The sequence below is a fragment of the Leptosomus discolor genome, chromosome 17 (genome assembly GCF_034619465.1).
Source record: "Leptosomus discolor isolate bLepDis1 chromosome 17, bLepDis1.hap2, whole genome shotgun sequence".
Taxonomy (NCBI): domain Eukaryota; kingdom Metazoa; phylum Chordata; class Aves; order Leptosomiformes; family Leptosomidae; genus Leptosomus; species Leptosomus discolor.
Window position 1 is genome coordinate 12,853,522 of NC_141407.1, and position 20,857 is coordinate 12,874,378.

Sequence of the window (20,857 nt, forward strand, 5' to 3'; positions counted from 1 at the left end):
GGCCCCTCAGCCGCGGCGGGAGGCGGGCGGCGGCGCCGGCGGCAGACGTCAGCCGCAGCCTCTCTCTGGGCCCCTCCGTGCTGCATCATCCCGCCTCCGTCCCGCCCCCCGCCCTCTCGTCGCGTCCCTGCCAGGGCAGCGTGCGCGCCGGGAGCCGCCGAGCCGCCGCCCGCCCTCCCCGGCCTGTCTCCGCTCCGCCACCCGCAGCGCCTCTCCCTTCGCTGCTCCGGGGCCGCTTGGCGGGGGGTGAATAAACCGGACGGGCGCGCCCCCCCCACCCCGCCTGCCTGCCTGCCTTCCCTCCCTCCTCCCCTCCCTCCCCCCTTCCTTCCCTCCCCTCCCTCCCTGTCCCTTCCTCTCTCCGCCTGGTGCCGCCACCGCCGAGGAGGAGGAACATGGCGAAAGCGGAGCAGGTCCTTAGCCTCGAACCGCAGCACGAGCTCAAATTCAAAGGTACGAGGCGGTCGCCGCCATCCCCCGCCGCCTCCCCGCGCTGGGCTGGCGGTGCGGCCGCTCTCAGGCCCCGCTCCAGCGGCAGCCATTTTCCGGGGGCCGGGGCTCGGCACCAACCGCTAAAATGTCCTTCAGCGCCGCGGCCGCTGCCGCCCCCCGCCCTGCCGGGCCTCTCCCGCCCGCCGCGGGGTGGGGAGGCAGCCCCCCGGCCCCGCGGGGCCGAAGCCGGGCGCGGGGGTCCCCGCCGGGTCTGCCCCCCGCCGCGGCTGCGTCGCCCGCCCCCATCCGCGCCGCGGGCGGCTGCTGCAGGGCCGAGGGCGGCCCTGAGGGGAGAGCCGGCGGGGGGGTCCCGGCCGACGCCTTCCCCAGCCGGCAGCGGGGCAGCGCGTCCCGGCTGGCCCCAGGAAAGGCCGTTTCTCCCCCAGGCTGACCTTCCCCCGCCGCGGTGGAGGGGCCGCTGCGCCCGCCGGGCGTGGGCCGGGGGCTCTGGGGGCGGTGGCGGACAGCGCCTGAGCCCCGCGGGGCTGCCCGGGAGCGGGGGAATATCTGAGGTGGTGGGAGCAGCGCTCGGCTTCCGCGGAGGTGCAGTGGCAGGAGAAGGGGGTGGTTTTTCAGCTGATGCCGAGGCAGGCGTTCGGCGGCTCCGAGACCCCCGGCCTTGAGGCGGGGGGAGGCGAGTTCTCCCCGAGCTGTCACGCAGCCGGGGCGTGGGGCTTCCGAAACGCGGGTGTGCGATCGGGCGGGCTTTGACAGAGCACACAGGGCCTCGGCAGGTGCTGGGCAGCGTTTCGGGCCTTTGTCATGTTATTACTCGAAAAGCCGTTTAGGCAAATTAATCGCGAGTACTCTGCCTGTGCGAAAAAACATCCTTTCTTTAAATAAAAATCTTCAATGGGGTTGAATTTTCACTAGCGTTGAAATTCCTTTCTTGTAGCCAGCCAGCACTACTGTAATGCAATATTCTGGGATTACAAATAAGCATTCAGCAAGTTTATTTATGCTACCAGAGTCAGAGGTGCTTTATAGCTTCATTTGAATATCTGGCAAATATGTGGGTTTTTTTAAAAATAGTGATTTCTTTATTGGTTTCTGGTAAAATTACTATTCCTTTAAAAAGCTTTCGTGTACCTTTTCAAATGTAGGGAAAGTCTTTACCTGGTTTTATTAGTAAATATATTAAAAGCAGTAATATAAAGTGGGCTTATCAAAAAGCATGGTAATAAACACTGGGTGGAATGACTATATCCTTGTTGTAAACTGAAGTATTTGCATGTTGTTATGGCAGCAGTATCAAACATGCTGAAGAAGGAAACTATTGTTGGTTTAACATTCTTTACGTTAAGTATGATTAGTTGAAAATCAGCTCTTGTTCTGAACAGTGTTGCTTTCAACAAGCAGGTGAATCCAGACTCAGGTGGGCAAAAATTAGGGCCTTAATTGGCACTGACTTGCTAATGATCCAGAATTGTGATTCAGGGCTTGGGTTTTGTTTTTTTTTTCACTTCACCACAGGCAGGTATAAACCCAGCCAAACTCTGGTTTGTGTGGAACCATCAGGCTTCCTGTCTTTCAGTTGAAGTTCTGGACTAAATAATCAGTATCAGTTGACATGAAATCAACTAACCATATAGATTTTGTTTGCCAGATCTTTAGCCAGCAACATACACTCCTTGTAACGTAAAATGCTGCTTGACTAACTGCAGCTATTAAGTGACTTAGTTTAAAAGTATGCTTAAATATTAATGTTCAACCAGACTTAATGCTATGGATAGCATTCATATGCCTTGGCAATAAATTCCGTCTTACAGTCCTTTCTAACAAGCGATGCTGACCGCTGTCCTTCATTCAGGAAAGGCCAATTTGAAGTATTCATGAAGTAAATTCTGCTCTAAGCATTTTTTGTCCTACTGGGTTTGTGATGGCATATTGCCTGGTAATACGGCAGTAACGATTTTCTCACCTTTGTAAATAGTTGCGTTTATTTCCAGAGCGTTGCTTTGCGCCGTACATGTACATACAACCTGGCAGAGGTCAGTAGTGCTGCTGACTGCTACGGTTGTGCTGAAAGAGCTGATGCTTAGTGTAGGGCAGCAATGTCAATGAGGTAGGACTGTAAACCAGGTTTCACCAACGCTGGAAATGGATAAAGATCTTAGTCAAAACGCAGACAGCTAGAAAAGCCAGAAAATAGTTCTGGTGTTTTAAGTGCTCTGTATAGCTCTTAAATATAAAATCTAGAGGGAGGTATGATGTTTGCAAAATGATGTGGGGAATAAGATACTGAAGTGAGGATTTCTTCTGTAATGTGTCCCAGTCGCTATGGGGTTGCAACCATCTCTCTTAGCCAGCACTTTCCCTTGTAAAGGATCGAAGGCCTTTCTTAAGAAGCTTTTGCAACCCCTTGGTTTGCAGTGAATCTTCTAAATTCATTTGGCGCTCTGTTTCAAAATACTGTGTTTGTGAATTGTTGGCAAAAACACTAAAGGAGTTCATGCTACGATTTTTTTTCACAGCATGTGAACATGAGCAGGGGTTGTCTTTTCCTCCCCGCCTCGCATCTCCTACACCATAACACACATGCTTCAAAATAGCATCAGCGTGTGCTGTGCTGAAATGCAGCTGCGAATAGTGGGAGGCAGGACACCATTACGTGGCTGGAGGTGCCCATTTCCTTGCCCTGGTCTCAGATGCCGTGTGAAATAGGAGCTTTGCTGTTTTGCCAGTGACCTCCTCCACATCTTGGTGGTTGTAGACTTGCAGCCTGGATGAGAAAGTGAAGTGAAGGTTTATTGCTTAGACTTTATTAGGCTGTTGTTATACATTATAACATTTCCGTTTGTTTCCTTTATTCTTGTTTGTGGGGGGGGGTTTAATCTAGGAGATAACATCCAACAATCTGCCAAGAATTAGTTAGATTACAATATTCAGGGCTCTGACTTTAAGAATTACTAGCTTTAAGGTTAGACAAGGATGTGTAATTCTGGCCCCTTTTGCTAGGTGCTTTTTGCTACAGCTGTTAATTACAGTGCCGCGGTTGTGCTATAGGGCACTGCCTCGTGCGTTTCACAGGGCGGCTACACAGTGAGGCCAATATGTTATTTCAGCATAATGTGCCCATCTGGAATAGAGATCATAGAGTAAAATTTTGTTAGAATGTAGTTTGTCTTAGAACTTGCCTGGTTTTTTAGGCGTTTGAAATGCTGGTGCATTCTTTGCAGATGCAGAGTGTCAGGGCAGTGGTGTTAAGTAGGGGACACGCACAAAAACGGAGGTGGTACAGGCTGAGGTACATTTCAGCACCGTTTTTAGAGGTTTGCTACAGGTTAGGCTGGACTTATGACTCAGCACTCTGTGCAGCGCTCCCCAAGTGGCAAATAGCAGTACTGCCAAACGCAGGATTAATTCCTCGCAAAATTGTGTATGTTGCTGCCAGTTGGAAATGCTGTTTCGTATTCCCAGTGTGTGATTTTGCACCTGCCCGTATGCAATATGTCACCGTGTAACTTTGCTTTCTGCAAAGGGCACAGTAATAAACCAGAACAGCCAATACTCTCCGTCCTAATAGTACTGAGTCAGACCTGGCCTGAGGCCTCGCAGTGTTGTTCCCAGGCTGTCACCTGTCACAGGCTCAAGTGAATCCCCTGGGTACGTCAGAGCTGTGGTCCAAAGGTGTGACTTTGGCCCGTATAGATGTGCTCAGTCCAACAGCGTATCTGCAGCGCTGTGGGTGAAGTATTTAGGATTTAGCCACAGTCCCATGCAGCTTGTGTAACCTGCATTACCGTGGTTAGGTGGCTGCCACTCCCAAATAACGTGGTTTGAGCTCCTTCAGGTAAGTCTGTGTAAACTGTAGCCAGATCTGTGCATTGCAGTGTAGGTGTGCAAAACCTCCTGTATCTGACGTGAATATCCAGTTCTTACCAGATACCAGGCTAAGGCTCTTCAGCAGTTCAGTATCGTTTGGGACGTAAGATTAGTCTTTGCTGAACCTGCAGTTGTTGAGTCTCGGAAGAGAGGTTAAAGACTAGGTCAGACATTGCGACTAAACTATATAATATATCTCTGTCTCTGTCATGATCTGTCTGTCATGATTGAAGCACTCCTGCGCTAAGGTATTCGGAGGGATTTGACTCTGCTCGTTCTGTTTTGGGTAAAATAGGGATTCCTAGTCACTGCCACTGGAACAGGCTGTGTTTAAGAATGCAAAATACTGACAGTCTTGTGAGAAGCTGCCTGTTTAGTGTAATTAATGTGCATCTTTTAAGCTGAAAATTTACATGCTGTTTTCTTTTAAACTATTGGAGCCCTTCTGGAATTCACAGCATAATGACAGTCAGTACTAGAATTTCTTCATTCTTTGAAGGCTGCTGTGTCAGTGGCTATCTACTTCTCTGCTGGAAAATGTACCAGTCCATGCTTCCCTTTGCCTAGTTTGATTACTAGGGTAAAATCATTCTTTCTGCACTAAATACGAGTAAACCTTTATATCTCTCTATGTATTTGAATTTGATTATCAAGTTACACACTTAAAAAAATGACATAATATTTAAATATCAGGCATGCTTCTTAAATCTAAGCATGTAGCCTAATTATCAAACAAAATAAGTCATTTTTTGATGACACTTAAATATTTGCAGTTCATGTTGTGCTCACTATTCTTGCAACTTAGCTGAAATCAGTAGTTTATTCTTGTTTGTTATAGTTGTGCAGACTTGCTGCATCTCACTGAATTATTCTAATTTCACGTGCATCATTAGTTTTATAATTAATTCATCACTTTGCACAGACTCTTAACTTCATTTTAAAATCACAGTGTGTGGAGGAAAAGAACTGGAGATAAAAGCAAGGTAGTGATGCATTGTGAGTGTCTCATGACACATCTCACTTTTTGAAAGGTGCTTCCTTAATGTGCTGGTGTCCTGTACAGTGGAGACATGACACTACCAGCTCCACTGGGAAAGGGGGGAGGAGTTGTACGTAGGACGGCTAACAGAGATTGAAACTTTGAATAGGGTGGTTAGAGAGCCAAATACCAATTATTTGAGTTGTGTGAAGCTGTCAAAGAGGTTTAGCTGCATTTTCTGTTAAATTTAATTAATGTATTTAGGTCTCCCAAGACTATTTCCAAAAATCTCACAATCTGCTTGAAGGCTTTGGCCAATGGGATTTATGGGTTAAGGGCTTTTGAATAATTTTGTACTGCATAGATTTTAAGAATTGCGGTTGAAGTAATGAGCATTAATGGGATCAAAGTGTTACTATTTCAAGGAAAGTCCTAATGCAGTGATAAAATCAGCATGAGCAGCTGTTATCTGGCTGTTAGTTCTCCTAGTTTTGTGGGGGTTTGTTTTTAATGTGACCAGGAGCTTGCCTTTGTTGTAAGGGACAGGACACATACATTCATAATTTCCCATTCCTTGGGAATCTCATGTTTGTGCATCAATTTTCAGCTCACTTTGAGCTATAGAACCATTGCAATGATACATGAAAAAGTTTGTCAAGTTCGTTATTTAAAGCCATCAGGGTGGTGGACTACCAGTCTGATTTGGTTGATGGGTTGTGTCCTATTCATCACTTCAGAAAAATATATCTGATAACAAATTATTTTGAAAATACATATGTAAACATAGTGTAAGGGGTGGCTGTCTTAAGTCCTAGGAGCATGGCTATCGTGTCAAATTAAAGACACAGGTAATGTATTGTAGCAGGTGCAGGTTCACACAGATGCTTAGCAGTAATTTGCATTTACCAGCTGCTACCCTGCACGCCATGTGCAATGTCTCATCACCTGTGAAAGAGGAATATGGAGTAGAAATTTGCATAGGAGTTTCTGATAGTTTCTTCTCATTGGAAATGAAATTACTGCCTTTTTTTCCTCACTTCACAGGTGTTATAAGTTAAAAACTTATCAGTAGTCATGCAGTGCTTTATTTCTTTTAAAATGCGTTAGCTAAGTTTGAATACAAGGCTGAATTTTGATTAATTGCACTCTAATTCGGAATTAGGATTGTAAACATTAGAGTAGAAACCTTTACGTAGATTGTCAGATCTCTTTGAAACTCAACTGGAAAAAAGGCATCGTCACCATAGTGAATGATCCAACTTTAGGAGCTCAGGTCAGCTTACATCTATGAACAAATACCCAATTTTAGAAGAAGCTTTATTTGTTGTATGCACCCAGCTCTGGACGGTATTGATTGCATCAACTGAGTTTTGAATCAAATGAGCAACTTCTACATATGTTGTTATGCAATTTTTGTAGAAAACTGGGTGGCAGAGGGTTTTTGTCTTGTTTCTTGCTTTTAGAGTGCCTCTAAACACAGCTTTCTGCCTAGCTGGAGACAATGCAGGAATCAAATGACCCTTACTAATTCTGCCCACATCTTGCAGTCACGCTCATTTCCTACAATCTTGTTACCATATTGGTCTTATGTTTGCTCCCTGCTGGGAACAACTAATAACTACTGAATGCATTTCATAGTTGGTACAATAACAGCCTTTTTACTTTTGCTGTCAGTGTAGTTGGTTGGCTTTGAAAGCTTTTTTGACGATGTTTGCGACAGTTTTGTTTGTGGTAACAGCTGTTGTTTCGGACTTAAATTTCATCTTTGTGTTTGTAGGGAATGTGATCTTTAACATTATCATCGTGCTGCTGCAAGCTGGTTTTTTTTTCCTCCAAGTAAATCCTCACTGATTTAAGCAAGAATCTGGTTTGGTGAGGAACTCTTTCCCCGTTAGACCTCTCTCTTCTCTGAAGAAGGGACTCTTGACACTGGTGTGACAGTTCCTACCACAAGTCATGTTGAAGCCTCCTTTCATTGTCTTCCTGTGATGACCAGATGCAGCAAGGAAGCCCATTTTACATGCATACATGAATATTTAAATACCAAGTTTATCTAAACTAGGGGCCAGACTCATGCCAAGTCTCTTCCTCTGGCGTTTGACCCAATATTTATTCAGTATGTAAATCCTTTCATACCTGCTTTGTAGACTGAGATGACTGTAGACACATAGAGGATATTTTCTGATATGCCTAGAATGTTGTTGAATTTAAAACTTGGCCTGCTAGGCAGCCTTTCAAAAGGAGGGATTTGTGCCATCAGTCTGGAACAGCTGTCACAATCTTGCTGTCATTGAAAATGTATGCAAAGTGAATCGCCATTGCCATGTTTAATTCAGTGCAGGATTAAAATGCACATGGATTGGAGTGATTGAGTGTTTACACTAGCAAGACAAGCCAGACTGAGAGTTGACTGAGTCTATCCTATCTGTATTATAGCTGTTCTGAAAATTGCTTACTTCAATCGTAATTCTTCTGGCCTCAGAAACATTTGCACAAATTGGGTACTGCTGCTGCCTGCAGTACTTTATCCCGCATCATTATAAATGCTTCATGAAAATAATCTCTTTACTGAACTGCTGTAGTGTATAGTTCTGAGCTGTAAACGAAGTCCCTCGTACCATGGTGCTACAGATTAAAGATTTTATCGTTCTAAATTTAATCCTGTTTTCTTGGTTGGTTTCTATGAGGGTGGGAAAAAAAAAGAGAAGGAGGAGGTTTGCCTGGTGATCCAGTTACTTACGATGGAAATGATAAAATCACGTATGTGTGGGACTCACTGTGGAGCCAAATCTTATGTTTTTGCAAACACTTTTAAAGGCCTAATTCAAGTTAATTGTTCTTGTAGAAGGCATGTCAAATGACTGTAATTCTTTAAGGAAAAAAAAAAAAAGCTCTTTTTTGGTTTTCCCCTGACTGTTCCTTTTCATCTAACCAGTTACTTTGTCCTCGCTGGTGCTTCTAATGTTTCTCACAAGCAGGAGTCCAGCCCTCCCTTATGCAGTGTCGTGTTTGGACTGCCACTGTTGCTGTTTATATTTGCAACTGCTACTTCTTGTGATACCTGAATTAACAATATATTTTTCATCTTCTCAATGTATTTGCATGCATATATTCATGTGGTGTTTGCAGTGGCTCCTCTTCTGGCCTTCCTGCATTTTTACCAGACTAGGAGCAAAGGTTAATGGCAGTAAGATGTCTTTCTTCTTTTTTTTTTTTTTTTTCCTTTTTTTTTTCTATAGCTGCTTTTGCACTGTGCTTACTGGCATCATACAGTGGTGCACATAATGCTTACGGAAGTGTAGGTTTGGAGAATGCAACTTCACACTTGTGTCTTGCTCTATGGCAGTCAGTAGAAGCTGTCAAGTATTTTTTCCTTATTAAGTTTTTGTACTCTTCTGACTAAATTTCTGATTTGGTTTTGGTCTGGTGGTTTTTTTCCTTCAGTTCTGAAAGCACAGTAAATAGGCTAGTTGTCAAGTGGTTCCCCAGAAATGTATCTTGCTAAATTCAGGTTTCCTTCCTTATTGGTAGCTATAATTAGTTTCTTACTGCCTATTTAATTTTATTTTTTCTGACTTACTAGAAAAGCAGCTACTCTTTGTGCATTCCAAAATCTCTTAATTTTGCTCGTTTCTTCTGGTACTTGCAAGTTATGCATAGTTTTGTCCTTAAATAGCAACTGAGCAAGTGTTTTAAGTTGCACATCAAATTTGGCTGTTGGAGGAGTATACACGAGCATAAAATTAGAGCAGTTAAGTTGCTCCTTCCCTACCATTTTAATGTGCATCTGAAATGGAAATTAGTGATGAAATTAGACCAGGAAAAATTACTTCTCAAGAATACAAGAAAAAGCGTGGTTTGGGATGGTGATTAAAATCACGGTGCTTCTTCCAGGGAGGTACTTTACATTGACTTCAGTCTTCAGCATCGTTTTTGCCAGGGGGTCTTGCACAACAGGCCGTCATCATGCTGCCCTCTGCTGCTGCATCCCCACCTCTCCCTGGGGGCCTGTGCTTTGTTTCCGTAGCCTTTCAGTAACCAGCCAGCAACCCCCATGAATGAGCCTTCCAGCCGCGCAGAATGAGCAGGTGTCCTTATAAGTAGGTCTTACTGTGTCATGCTTATTGAAAGAGATGTAGCTGCTATTCCACCATCAAAAAGAGTATGCCACTATTTTCTGAGTTGTTTTCATACCTGCAGAAAGTTGATACATGTGATATTTGTGAGTGGAATGGACAAAGTAATATGATATTTTTGGCATTCAGTTCTAAAAGGGTATGAAAGCACAGTTGAAACAGAGATATACCTCTAGAAGCTAGCCAGCTCTGCTGTCAGTCTTTTGTTTATGCAGTTGTGTGCAGAAGACTGCTGTAAGTTTAGGACATAGAGAAAATATTTCATGTTGTGTGATTTTGTTTCTGAAGATTGCTGTAATGTTTAGATGTAATAAAACTCTGAAGAGATCAGTTGGAAAAAACAAATGGTATGGGTACCAAAATTACTTGAAGGGCATATTCTTCCGTTTCTCTTGGCAAGCTTATATGTGGCCTCTCCGTGCTTACTGTAAGTCAAACTGTTAGTGATCCTCTGAGGAATAAAAGGTGACAAAAATTACATACTGATAGGTGGCCTGAAAATAGTCTTTGGTCTCATATTTGTTTGGGGTTTTTTTCCTCATTTTTTTCCCCCCATTAAGCATGAGGCATGCTCTGGCGAAAATAATTTGTGCCAAAATAGGCCAGAGGACACTGATTAATCCATGCAAATGGAATAATTTACTGCCAACCTTGCTCCAACTTTGGCATCTGGATCATGTAATTTTGTTGGTTTTCTACAGCTTTTTTTTTTCTCTTAGATCTCTTTATTGATTATATATTTTTTAAAAAAATTACTCCACTGCGTCAGCTATTGCCTGGGCAGTGGTTTGGACGGCACTGCTATTTTTGTAACCGGTTTTTCATCAAGGCTTCTACTGCTTGACGCAGCAGAAGTGGAAATGACCACTTCCCTCCTGTCACTTTGCTTCAAGGGCTCTTTCAGGTGAGGATAGTCACAGTAAGAGAAAAGAAATTGATTCCACAGGGGTGGGGTTTTCTAGCTACTTCCATTTAAAATCTGAGCTGAGATTGAAAGGTTTATGAGTGGTTTACATGAGGACTAAGAGGCCTACGTTTTTCTTAAAAATAGTTACCAAATTTGGGGTTGTTGGGTCCTCTCAGGGAGTTACTTGTGAAATCAGATGTTTATGCAACACAGGCACTTCTTGTTTCGCATTCTTCGACTTCTTTGATTTCAAAAGTTGCAGATGCTCACTTAATTATGAATGTCTCCAGAGCCAGATGATGATGATGATTAAACTTGGCATACAGTACTTTTTAAAACGCTAATCTTCATAAGATTCTCTGTAATTAGATAAGTATTCTCCTGACTTCACAGAGAGGAAAACTGTAAGGGTCCAAACCTGCTTCTGTTTTAGAGTTGCTAACAACTCTTAAGGCTCTTAACAGCAGAAGATCAAGCCCTTAAGTGATTTGTCTAAAGACAAGTAAGATGGTGGGGTAGTTTGATTGGATCTTGGGTGTTGTTGATTCACAGGCACCTGGCTGGTAGCTCAAGATGTCTTGCTTGACATTTCAGCTCTTTTCATGTTAGCGTTTATCTTCAAAGGTCATCAACTTATATGTAACTTTGAAAAGAAGTATACAGTAAGCCAAGTTCTACACCTGTTACTGAGCCTTATTGCTCATCACTAGTGTTTGTATTTTGACCGTCTCTCTGTTGCTGATAGACACCCACAAAAATAAAAGCAAAAGTTCGAAGTAGAAAGGCTGAAATACTCAGATGGTGAGATAATGGTGTTCTCGGGTGGTCGTTGTTTTGTTGGCGATGCGTGCTAGAGCAGGGTGAGGTGCATCCCCAGTTTGAGGGGCTGACTGAGCTGGTGGGGAGGCACCTCACACCATAGGAGCAGGAGCCGGTATGGTGTGCGTGATGGGGAAGGGAGCCTGAAGTATCATGTTCAACCCCCACCCTCTCCACTCACATGCAGGGTCAATGGGGCTCTTTCACTAGATGAAATATTGTTGTTCCCTGTGGACATCTAGTCAGGGCACATCGACGTGTAGGATTTGGGCTCTTGAGAATAGCCACAAAACAATTTAAGTTTCCTCTCTGCTGCTTTCCACCATCTCTCTTATTAAAGATTCCTTGGTTACAGTTCTGTGGCTGATTAATATGTCAGGTGATTAATGACTTTCATCTGACACATTGATGGGATTAAACCATAGTGAAATATGTCCTTCCTCTGCGATTGTTGCATTCTGCTGCTTTCCACAAAGGAATTACAAGAGGGATTGTTTTACTGGAAGCTCTGCTTGTATTTCTGCCTGTTTCCAGTTACCTTGCGTTTGGATATGTGTCTGTGGTGCCAGGTTGGAGTGGCAGAAGCTGCTTAGGGAAAGATCATGCAAATGCCTAAAACATTTTGGAAATAACATGGGCAGGTTGATGAGAGTTTATTCTTAGTCTTGTTGATCAACAATTGCCAGTTTGATATGACTACAGTTGTACCAAGTGCTCCTGCAGTGCTTTTGCTCTGAAAAGCACCAGTTCACTAAATTTTTGGGGGGGATGCCTGGCTTTAGAGAGATGAGAATTTGCATTAGGTTTAAGCATGGAAACATTGGGTGTGTGCCTTAATTACTTTCAACAGCTATACCAACACTACAAGTGTGACTGCAGCACGTATGCCTAGATGTGTGAGCTTTAACCTACTAAATATGAGACCTTGTTGTCTTAATTTGGCAGAATGCTGTGCAGAAAGATGCAGTTTCCCTGACTCCACTGTTTTGAGTGCTGCTTGATCTGGCTGAAAACAGATTCCCCTTTTTCTCTACTCCACTGCCCCCTCCCTCACTCCCTGTGTTGTAAGTGGACTAATTTCCAGCCCAAGCAGCTCCCTGGCTCAGCTCAAGCAGATGAACACTGTGCAGCTAGCGCAAGCAGTTGATGGAGATGAGAGGTCAGACCACCTCCCTTTTCAGCAGTGAGACAGACTGTTGCAGGAATAAAGCAACCTGGGGACTGCAGCCCACCTAATGTGTATAGTTAACTATAAAGATGTAGTAGTATTTGCACGTACAAATCTGCAGAGGACTTTGTCTGGTTTGAGTGTTCCTGCCCAAGCCTGTATCATCAAAGCTTTACCTCTGCTGGTACTTGTGCCAGCTTCTTTCACACACCAAACAGTGGTACAGCAGTGTTCTTGCTGCACTGAAAGTGCATGTGTATGAGGACTGTTTATTTGCCACGCTAAAACATGGGGTTTTGGTTAAGGTGAGAATAACTGTGTTAAGATTTGGTACAAATGATGCAGCTGTGTAACGTGATTGCTGTGAGTAGCAGGTGGCAAGAAACTTAGAGCAACTACTGTGCTGATCAAAAAGTCATCAGCCTGGATTTGCTGGTACAATTATGGGCAATTTTTATTGCAATGAGAGTTATTTAAAATTTAAATAGAGTTGACATCATGTTCTTTTGACCTAATTCTCAGGCTTTTGTATTATTACTAAAATGATCTGGGATATTATAATGCAGTACACTGCAGAATAGCACTGTTAGGAAAGATTGATACAGCACTGGTGTTTGAATAGGAAATGGAGCGTGGCAAATTCTGAGATAATGCTGTGATCTTCAAATGTGAAGGATTGTATGCGTGGCTCCTGGGTCGAAAGCCACAGCTGTAGTTTGAAACCAGCCCTGCTGAAAAGTGACCTTATGAAAACCCATGATACCTCTTACTGTTGGTTGTTGTAGGAGTATATGAGGTGATGTTTTGTTTCCTTTTAGTAGTTCTGCTAGTTTACATGTCACTGGGTGCCCAGTTTGCATTAACATGGGTTGACTTTATTCTAACTGGCAAGAAAAAGTCACTGAGCCCTGGTGGAATATTCCAAACTTTCACCTCCAAATTCAATTTACTACATTCTTCCTTCTAGACAGCATGCTCCTATGACAACCCCATGTCAGATGATGCATGTGTAGACCCTGAGTTTTGCATAACTTTGTCCCCGGGGTGACACTAGTGGCATTTTTCTCATGATGTTTAAAAACACAGGAGAAAAATAGTTGGTTGTTTTTTTCTTGTGTGAATTGTCATTTGGAAAGCACCCTGCCTTAATAGAAGTCTCACTTATCTAGAAATATTAAGAGCAATCAAAAATACATTATTTTGTTTTGAATGTTGTGAAATAAAGGTTATGGGGTTTTTTTAAGAGTGTGGCTTCTGTTCAGGCACACAGTAAGAGTCTTCACTGCAGAGTCAACTTGTTGCTTTTAACCCAAGTATCGTCCAGCTGCACCAATCTGACTGGCTGTAATTGTGGTTACAGCCCACCTTAGGGGTATAGGCGTTATCCAAATGTTGCATATGCTTGTTTGAATAGTCCATCCATGTGCAGTGAGGACAAAGGTGTTGGAAAGACGTGTAGAGCATTTTATCTTGCTGTATCTGTGGGTATGATTCCAGAAGTCCTGATGCCTTGCATTGAAAAATGAAGCTCCAGGGTAAATGTGTGTCTCGTACGACTGTTAATACCCAAGCTGACCTTGCCTGCGATGCTCAAATCCAGACATTAGAAAGCAAAGGCGTATCTCCAGTACAGAATTAGCATGTGTTTGTCCTGGGATCGATTCCCCCAGATACCCCAACCTGCCAGAAAAATGGCTAACCTTGGCTATAGCAATCTAACAGCAGGCAATCAAGGTTTCATTTCAGCCTGAACTGGCAGTCCGTGGGCCTTGCTCTTAAAAGGCAGGCCAGCCAAGCTGAAAATGTTGCAATACTCTGTCTATTTCTTTTTTTTTTACATGCTTCAAAACACCTGTAGTGGTGCTTTAATCCTGCATTTGTGTGCTCTGTTTTGCTTTGCTGCAGTATTTGAACAGCAATGCCATAAGGAGTATGCCTGCACGCAAGTTTGCTGAAAGCAGACATCAGCCTTCTAGTAGAGCTGTGATGGCTGATCTGTAAAATCTATAATTTGGGGAAAACATATCTAAAGAAACTGTTTAAAGTTTAGCGGACAGAAGAGAAGAGGAAGCATCAAGCAGACAAGAAGCAATGAATTAGGTCTGCTGAAAGGTTTTGCTGCCAGACATTTTGGTATGATTATGTTAGCAATAAGTAACTCCATTTGGAAATTATTTTACGCACAGGATTGTTGTATTACTATTACAAACAGCAGCTCTGTGCTAGGACACACAAATTCCGCATTCATGGATCAGCCAAGTAAAAACATGGTATTTCCCACAGGAAATCTATCCCAGCATGCAGGCTAGTAAAGCACTATCGAGGATGCAGCTGCATATGTAGGGCTTTGTACAGACGACCCTCCCTCTGTGCTAGAATAACTCAAGCTGTAACATTTTAGTAAAGGCACATCCTTAATGCTTGGCATCAAGTAATTTCTTCTGAAATGTTACATTTCTCCCAGTTACAGCTATCTTGAAGATCTCCTACTGTCTTTACACACCTGAATGTTGGCTGGATTTTTCTAATAGTTTGATTTAACTTCTTTAATAGCTCATGGCTTCCTCTGCCCAGTTATTTTCCATTAGACTTAAAGACTTGTCTCTGCATGCAGAACACAGAGAGAACTTGACAGCTGTGTTTCATTCTCTTCCACGTCTCAGTGTTTCACCAGGCACAGGTTTAGTGAAATCACAGAATGGTTTGGGTTGGAAGGGACCTTAAAGATCATCTCATTCCAGCACCCCATGCCGTGGGCAAGGACACCTTCCACCAGACCAGGTTGCTCCAAGCGCCATCCAGCCTGGCCTTGAGCGCTGCCAGGGAGGGGCAGCCACAGCTTCTCTGGGCAGCCTGTGCCAGTGTCTCAGCACCCTCACAGAGAAAAACTTCCTAATATCTAATCTAAATCTCCCCTCTTTCAGTTTAAAATCTTTGTTAGGGGATCTGAAAATTTTACTGCTTCAGTTTTTCTACAACCCTGTTGTCTGGTTGGGTTTTTGTGTATGTGTGATTTGACTTTTTTCCTCTTCTAATTACTTAAATTGGATCAAGGATAAAAGTTACAGGACTGTAATGCTTTTACAACTGTATTAAATATCATATTAGGAGACAAATTTGTGTGAAAAATCTGTAGAAAAGGAAGCAAACTTAAATTATTTTAAGCCAACTAAGCTGCAGGAGGAGGACGGTGGAATTTTTGTTGTATTTTTGTTGTTATTATCATCATCATTATCATCATCATTCACCCTATTTAAATTTTAGGGCTGTCATTTCTGCAAGGAAAGATTCAATGAGGTTTTTGACCAATTTGCTTTTACTCCTGAGGATAGATGAAGATATTTTATTCAGGGTTCAAATTAATTACTTTTATGCAGAAGACAGTTGATCAAAGTGTGGTTATATTTCTTTTAATTTTACTTCTTTACCATCTGAGCAAGCACTGCAGTTGCATGCTGCCTGTCTGATTTATCAGTGTCTTGTAGAAAATTGGTAACTAGCCTTTCCAATAACCTGAGGGATTTTGGCAGTTGCAGCTAGGTAGTGAGCCTGGGAGAAATTGATTTGCCTGCACTTGGTGTTGCAGAACTTGACGACGGTTTGGTTTCAGGCTTTGCTAATATAGAAATCTTTGTCACTGCTCTCAGTGTCTGTCTATGGATTTTCCTGTTTCCATATAGTTATTTCCTCTCTTGGGTGAGGTGGGCTATTTTACAAGGATTTCTTCTGGTTTATCACCTCTAATAGCCAAGAGAATTATTTTTTAAAAAAAAACAAAAACAACTTGTTAGGAAAAGGGGATGCACACTGAATGCTTGTCTTGCTGGTTATGGTGTGGCATTTCTGAATACCTGGTGGAATCCTGCTTCTGTGGAGGTACAGCTTGCGTATGCAGACGAATTTGTAGTAGCCACTTTGTTATCATCCCTTTGTAGTTAACGTACGATACTGTACTCCTGTATGTATCATCATACATCAGTTGGAGCCTGCTGCCCGTCAGAATGCTCAGAGGCCTCACTGCATCCTCAGCTTTGCGTGCACGATTATCTGTATGTGCCGTAGATGGACATTGAACATCTAATTACTTTATAAGATTTGTGAACAGAGATTTAGAGCCTGCTTAGCCTTTGCTTGAAAAGTGCTTTCTGTATGATTTCAAGTCTTCTCTTGCTCTCCTCCTCAGGTCCTTTCACAGATGTTGTCACTACAAACCTGAAACTTGGCAATCCTACAGACAGAAATGTGTGCTTCAAAGTTAAGACCACAGCACCACGTAGATACTGTGTAAGGCCTAACAGTGGAATTATCGATGCAGGAACATCAATTAATGTTTCTGGTAAGCTATTCAAGCAGTTTTCCAGTGATTGACAATAGCGTCTTCTAATGAATGATTTCTTGGAATGCTTTGCAATCTGGAAGTATTTTGTTGAATGTTTGTAAAAGCAAGAGATTGTGATTTCATGGAGAAGGAGCCATTTCATATATCCTTACTCCCCGTATTCCTGATCTAGCAGTAATAGGTTTGGTTTTACATCTTGTTTTCGAGGGGAAAAAAAGGGAGAAATGCATAAATAATTTATGTAGTTCATTAACAGCCTTAGCCCGCCTATTCAAACCAGTACTGCTGCAGCCCTGCCCTCCCTGGGGGATTATTTTTGTACAGTTAGTTTTTTGCCAGCGTAACTTCCTGAACCAGCCACCGCAGGGTCACACAAGTGCTTGGACTGGCACGTCGCAGGAAGAATAAAACTGAGTGGCCTGCAGCCACACCAGCTTAGACTGGTGTTGGCTGTTGCCAAGCTGCCTAATGTAACCAATAACAAAAACATTTATTTTCAAAACATGCTTGTTTTGTGTTCCTTGAGGATGAAGTATGCTTTGGTGTTAAAAAAGTCAAGTGACTAAATCTTTGCTCTTCCATAGGAAATGTTAATAATTTTCTCTGAGTCAGTAGCTCTTGACTTGCTGAAGTTTGGTAATGGAAAAGCGAAGGAGTGGCTTACTTTGAAAGCATGAAGAGCTGAGTATTTCCCAAAGCAGAATGTCTCTGTGTTATTAACTTGCCGATGATATGTGTTTGAAAGCAATGTATTTTCTCAATGACTTCTCCGTTCCATGTTTTTAATAAAGGATTCTATCAAAGCATGTAGTAGTGGCATACTGCATGAATGAATTCTGACTTTTTAGTTAAGAAAACTATTTCTGTAAATGTGCAGATTTGTTTTACTGTTTTTAGAAAATTTCGGTATTGGCGTGATAAAAAAAATTACTTACTGATAGGTTATATGGTTTGCTGTTAGTCTGTTACCAAAGTTTTCTAGCCTTCAATAAAAAAATTTGGAAGCTAAAACTACTGCTTTTTACTTGCAAAAAAAAAAAGAATCAAAATGTAAAAATCAAGACTTCACTTTTTTACTTAATAAAATGTGAAGTATTTTTACACCTCACCCTTGGAGAGCTTGCTTCAACAAAATAAAAATTGATCCCAAAAATACTTTGCACTGTACCATTAAGAGACGCTAATCCTGTAAGTGTTCTTGTGCATGTCTACATTTGCACACTCATTGATCTGTTGCCTTTGGGATTTCTATTGTGTCAAATTGAGTGTGCGTGATTGCAGAATTGTGCCTGGCTGGCAGTTAATCGCTGGGGAGTGTGGTAGCTACAGGTGGGGCAGGCAAAGCACTTCTTCAGGAGAAGGCTAGCACGTATTCAGTGAGCGCTGAAATGACTAATATGCAAATGAAAAGCTCTCTAGAGAGAAATTGAGATTTTTGAAACTCGTGACAATTCCCAAGTAAAGCTGTCTGTCATCTATACTAGCTGCAGGCAAGCATATTAAATGCATAGAAATCAATGATGTGATAATGAAAATTAGCATGGTTTCTAGCTACAAATTATCTTCCTGCTATAAAGATGTGGATTCTTTTCATCTTTCAGATGAACTTTAAAAATTAAAAGCCTGCTTCCTTTGCAGGCACATACCATGGTTTTTTAAATGTCATCTTGATCTCAACATTGAGTGTTTTCTTAAACTTCTGCTTACAATGACCCTTCGCTCTACCTTGAGCAGAATATAGTATAGGCGAGTATTGTGTGAACTCTCTTTTGTTATGCTACCAGCATGCCCATGTCTTTCTTGCTTTTCCAGCCCAACTCTTCCCAGCGGCATACCAGATAGAATATGGATCTAGTCCAAGACTTGACTTGATCTCTCATCATGGGATACTTGGCTGTGCTAACCCTAAGCTATGCTTTGCTCTTGCTTACATAGCTTTGAAAAATTTCCCTTTTCTGATAACGTTATTTATAGTGATTTATGGTTCAGTTAGTTTTGCAAATGGCTATGGTATATTTAATCACAAGCTCACATTTGTGTTCTATGTATTTTCGTGCTGATAATAACTTAATAGTAATAAATAATAATCCGAAATTGCAGGTCCCTGCATTAACATTATATTTTGAAAAGCACGCAGTATGTATTCATTGTTCTTTAAGTAATATATTAAGGACAATGTTTAAGTAGATGTGTTACAGAATTCTGAGGTTATAAATGTTAATTCTTTATTTCCTAAAACATTCTAAACTGAAACTGTCTTCGTCTTGTACTGTGGTTGACTTTCTCTTTAATGGAGCTGTATATATTGCACTCCTGGTAGCTCCTTTAAACCATGCATGGGACCTAATTTTGGAGTTAAAGATGGCAGTGTCTTTGGTTCTGATTAGGAGAAGGGATCTTTTGGAGGGGGGGGAGATCAAAGAGGGGACTTTCATTAACTTAGCAGAATTGTTTTCAAATCCACAGAAAGGGGGGAGATGTGTTTAACCTTTACTTTGGAGTAATGTTGCTTAAGAACAGGGGGCTGATTTTGGAGCTAATGAAGCGAAAAATAACTAGGGTTAGTTTCTTTACCTCTGAATCAGTTATGTTTCAGTCACGTAATTCAAGTCTTGCATTGGGCATAAAAATAGGACTTGAATAAATAGGACTTGAATTCCTCCGAACCTAGTGAAAATAATACTGATGATAAATTACTAAATATAGTTAATTCAGTAATAACTTCCGGATGCTTAAACTAATGGGGCTGTGTTACTATATGCAGTCTCTCCTCTTGAGAACTGCTGACTGGCTTTAACACAGCCACTTGGTAGCACTGCATTGGTACCGCACCTCATCCCTCTAAAAAATGAGAGCCTAAGTATAGTGGCACGAAGTTCTGGAACAATTTATTAGTTACTGACTGAAGCTGTTTGGGGCAACCTTATCTTCCTTGCACTGCAGTAACTGAATGCCTTTGTTACACTCCTGTGAAACTGTATCTGTACTATTTCGATGTAAGTATTTGAGAAGATATTCTGCCCTAAGATAGAGGCAGCAGTCAGAATATTATTCCACTTTATGTCATGTTAGTATGGTGGCTCATTTAAAATACATAAGGTGCTAGAAGACTAAAGCTTGCTTTATTCTAGTGGAGTCTCAAATACTGGCTGCTTATGCCATATCGCAGCTTCTCCTAAATACCAGCATTTAAGGCCCTGTCAGCATGCGCCGCTTGCTGCGGTGTCAGATTTGTAGCCCGTGTTTTCACCTGTTATATAATGGCATGTAATTTTAACAGCTGAGTTTATGTAACTGTTGGGAAGTGTATGTGTGCGCGCTGTCATCTGATTTCATTGCATTTGGTCTGAAATGCTTTGAAAAGAAGAGTATTTTGCACACATCCCATTTTTGTTAAACCTGTCTTATTTCAACAAAGATACCTGATTTTTTGTGGCTTCCGAGAGGTTGAAATCTAAATAAAGGCATGAATGGATTACAAAGGAAAAATGAAAAAATATAAGCAGATGCTGATGAGTCTGCAGATAGGTGTATAACGGGGGGAGAGAGGAAGTACAGATGGTACCATCTTGCACGGTGTCCCGCTGAAGAGAGCAGTCTGAACATGCTTCCTAAAAATGGGAGAAGCTGACGTTATCCTTAGGTTGCTGTCGAATATCCTTTGGGGGGATTTTTAGTCTTTTGTAAACTGGCCTGGCTTTGAAGAGGCAGTTTGCCTTGCCTTCAGGAAGGTGCTTCTGCAGCTGCTCTTCTTTTCAGTCACAGTGGGTCTGCCCCTTTCGCCAAGACACCAATCGTGTCCCATCCACTGCTGTAGCCCCCAGCTCTCACAAGACAACGTTGCTGCTGCACACTGTTCCTCCCAGCGTCCCAGGACTATGTAGTGACTGCCGAGATTCGGTTTGTCCGCTTGCTTTAGAAGAATCTGTTTTGATCTTTACAGATTCAACGTCTTTTAGTACTATTGAAATATTTACAGCAAGAACTCTGTAAACCTGGAACAAGTGCGAAGTGGTGCAGTGGATTCTGCCTATTCCTGTAGATGCGAGCGTCCTTTACTCACCTCCAGCAGAGCTGATCAAATTGCACCATGATCTTGAGGCTTGTCCCTGTCGCTGGTTGGGGTACTTTATCTAAAGGTGCCATAAGTGTGGTAGATTTGATCTTTTATAAAGAATTTTCATGCAGTGCC

The 20,857-nt window shown here is 42.4% G+C and overlaps 1 protein-coding gene across 1 annotated transcript in view; it reads left to right on the plus strand.

Moving 5' to 3' along the window:
- Positions 1 to 333: 333 nt before the first annotated feature.
- Positions 334 to 20,857, plus strand: part of VAPB (VAMP associated protein B and C) — a 30,510-nt gene continuing 9,986 nt past the window's right edge. The window contains exons 1-2 of the mRNA XM_086474533.1: positions 334 to 453; positions 16,510 to 16,662. Of these exons, the coding sequence (XP_086330659.1) occupies positions 396 to 453; positions 16,510 to 16,662 (211 nt within the window). The 5' untranslated portion in view covers positions 334 to 395. The remainder of the gene's footprint in view (positions 454 to 16,509; positions 16,663 to 20,857) is intronic.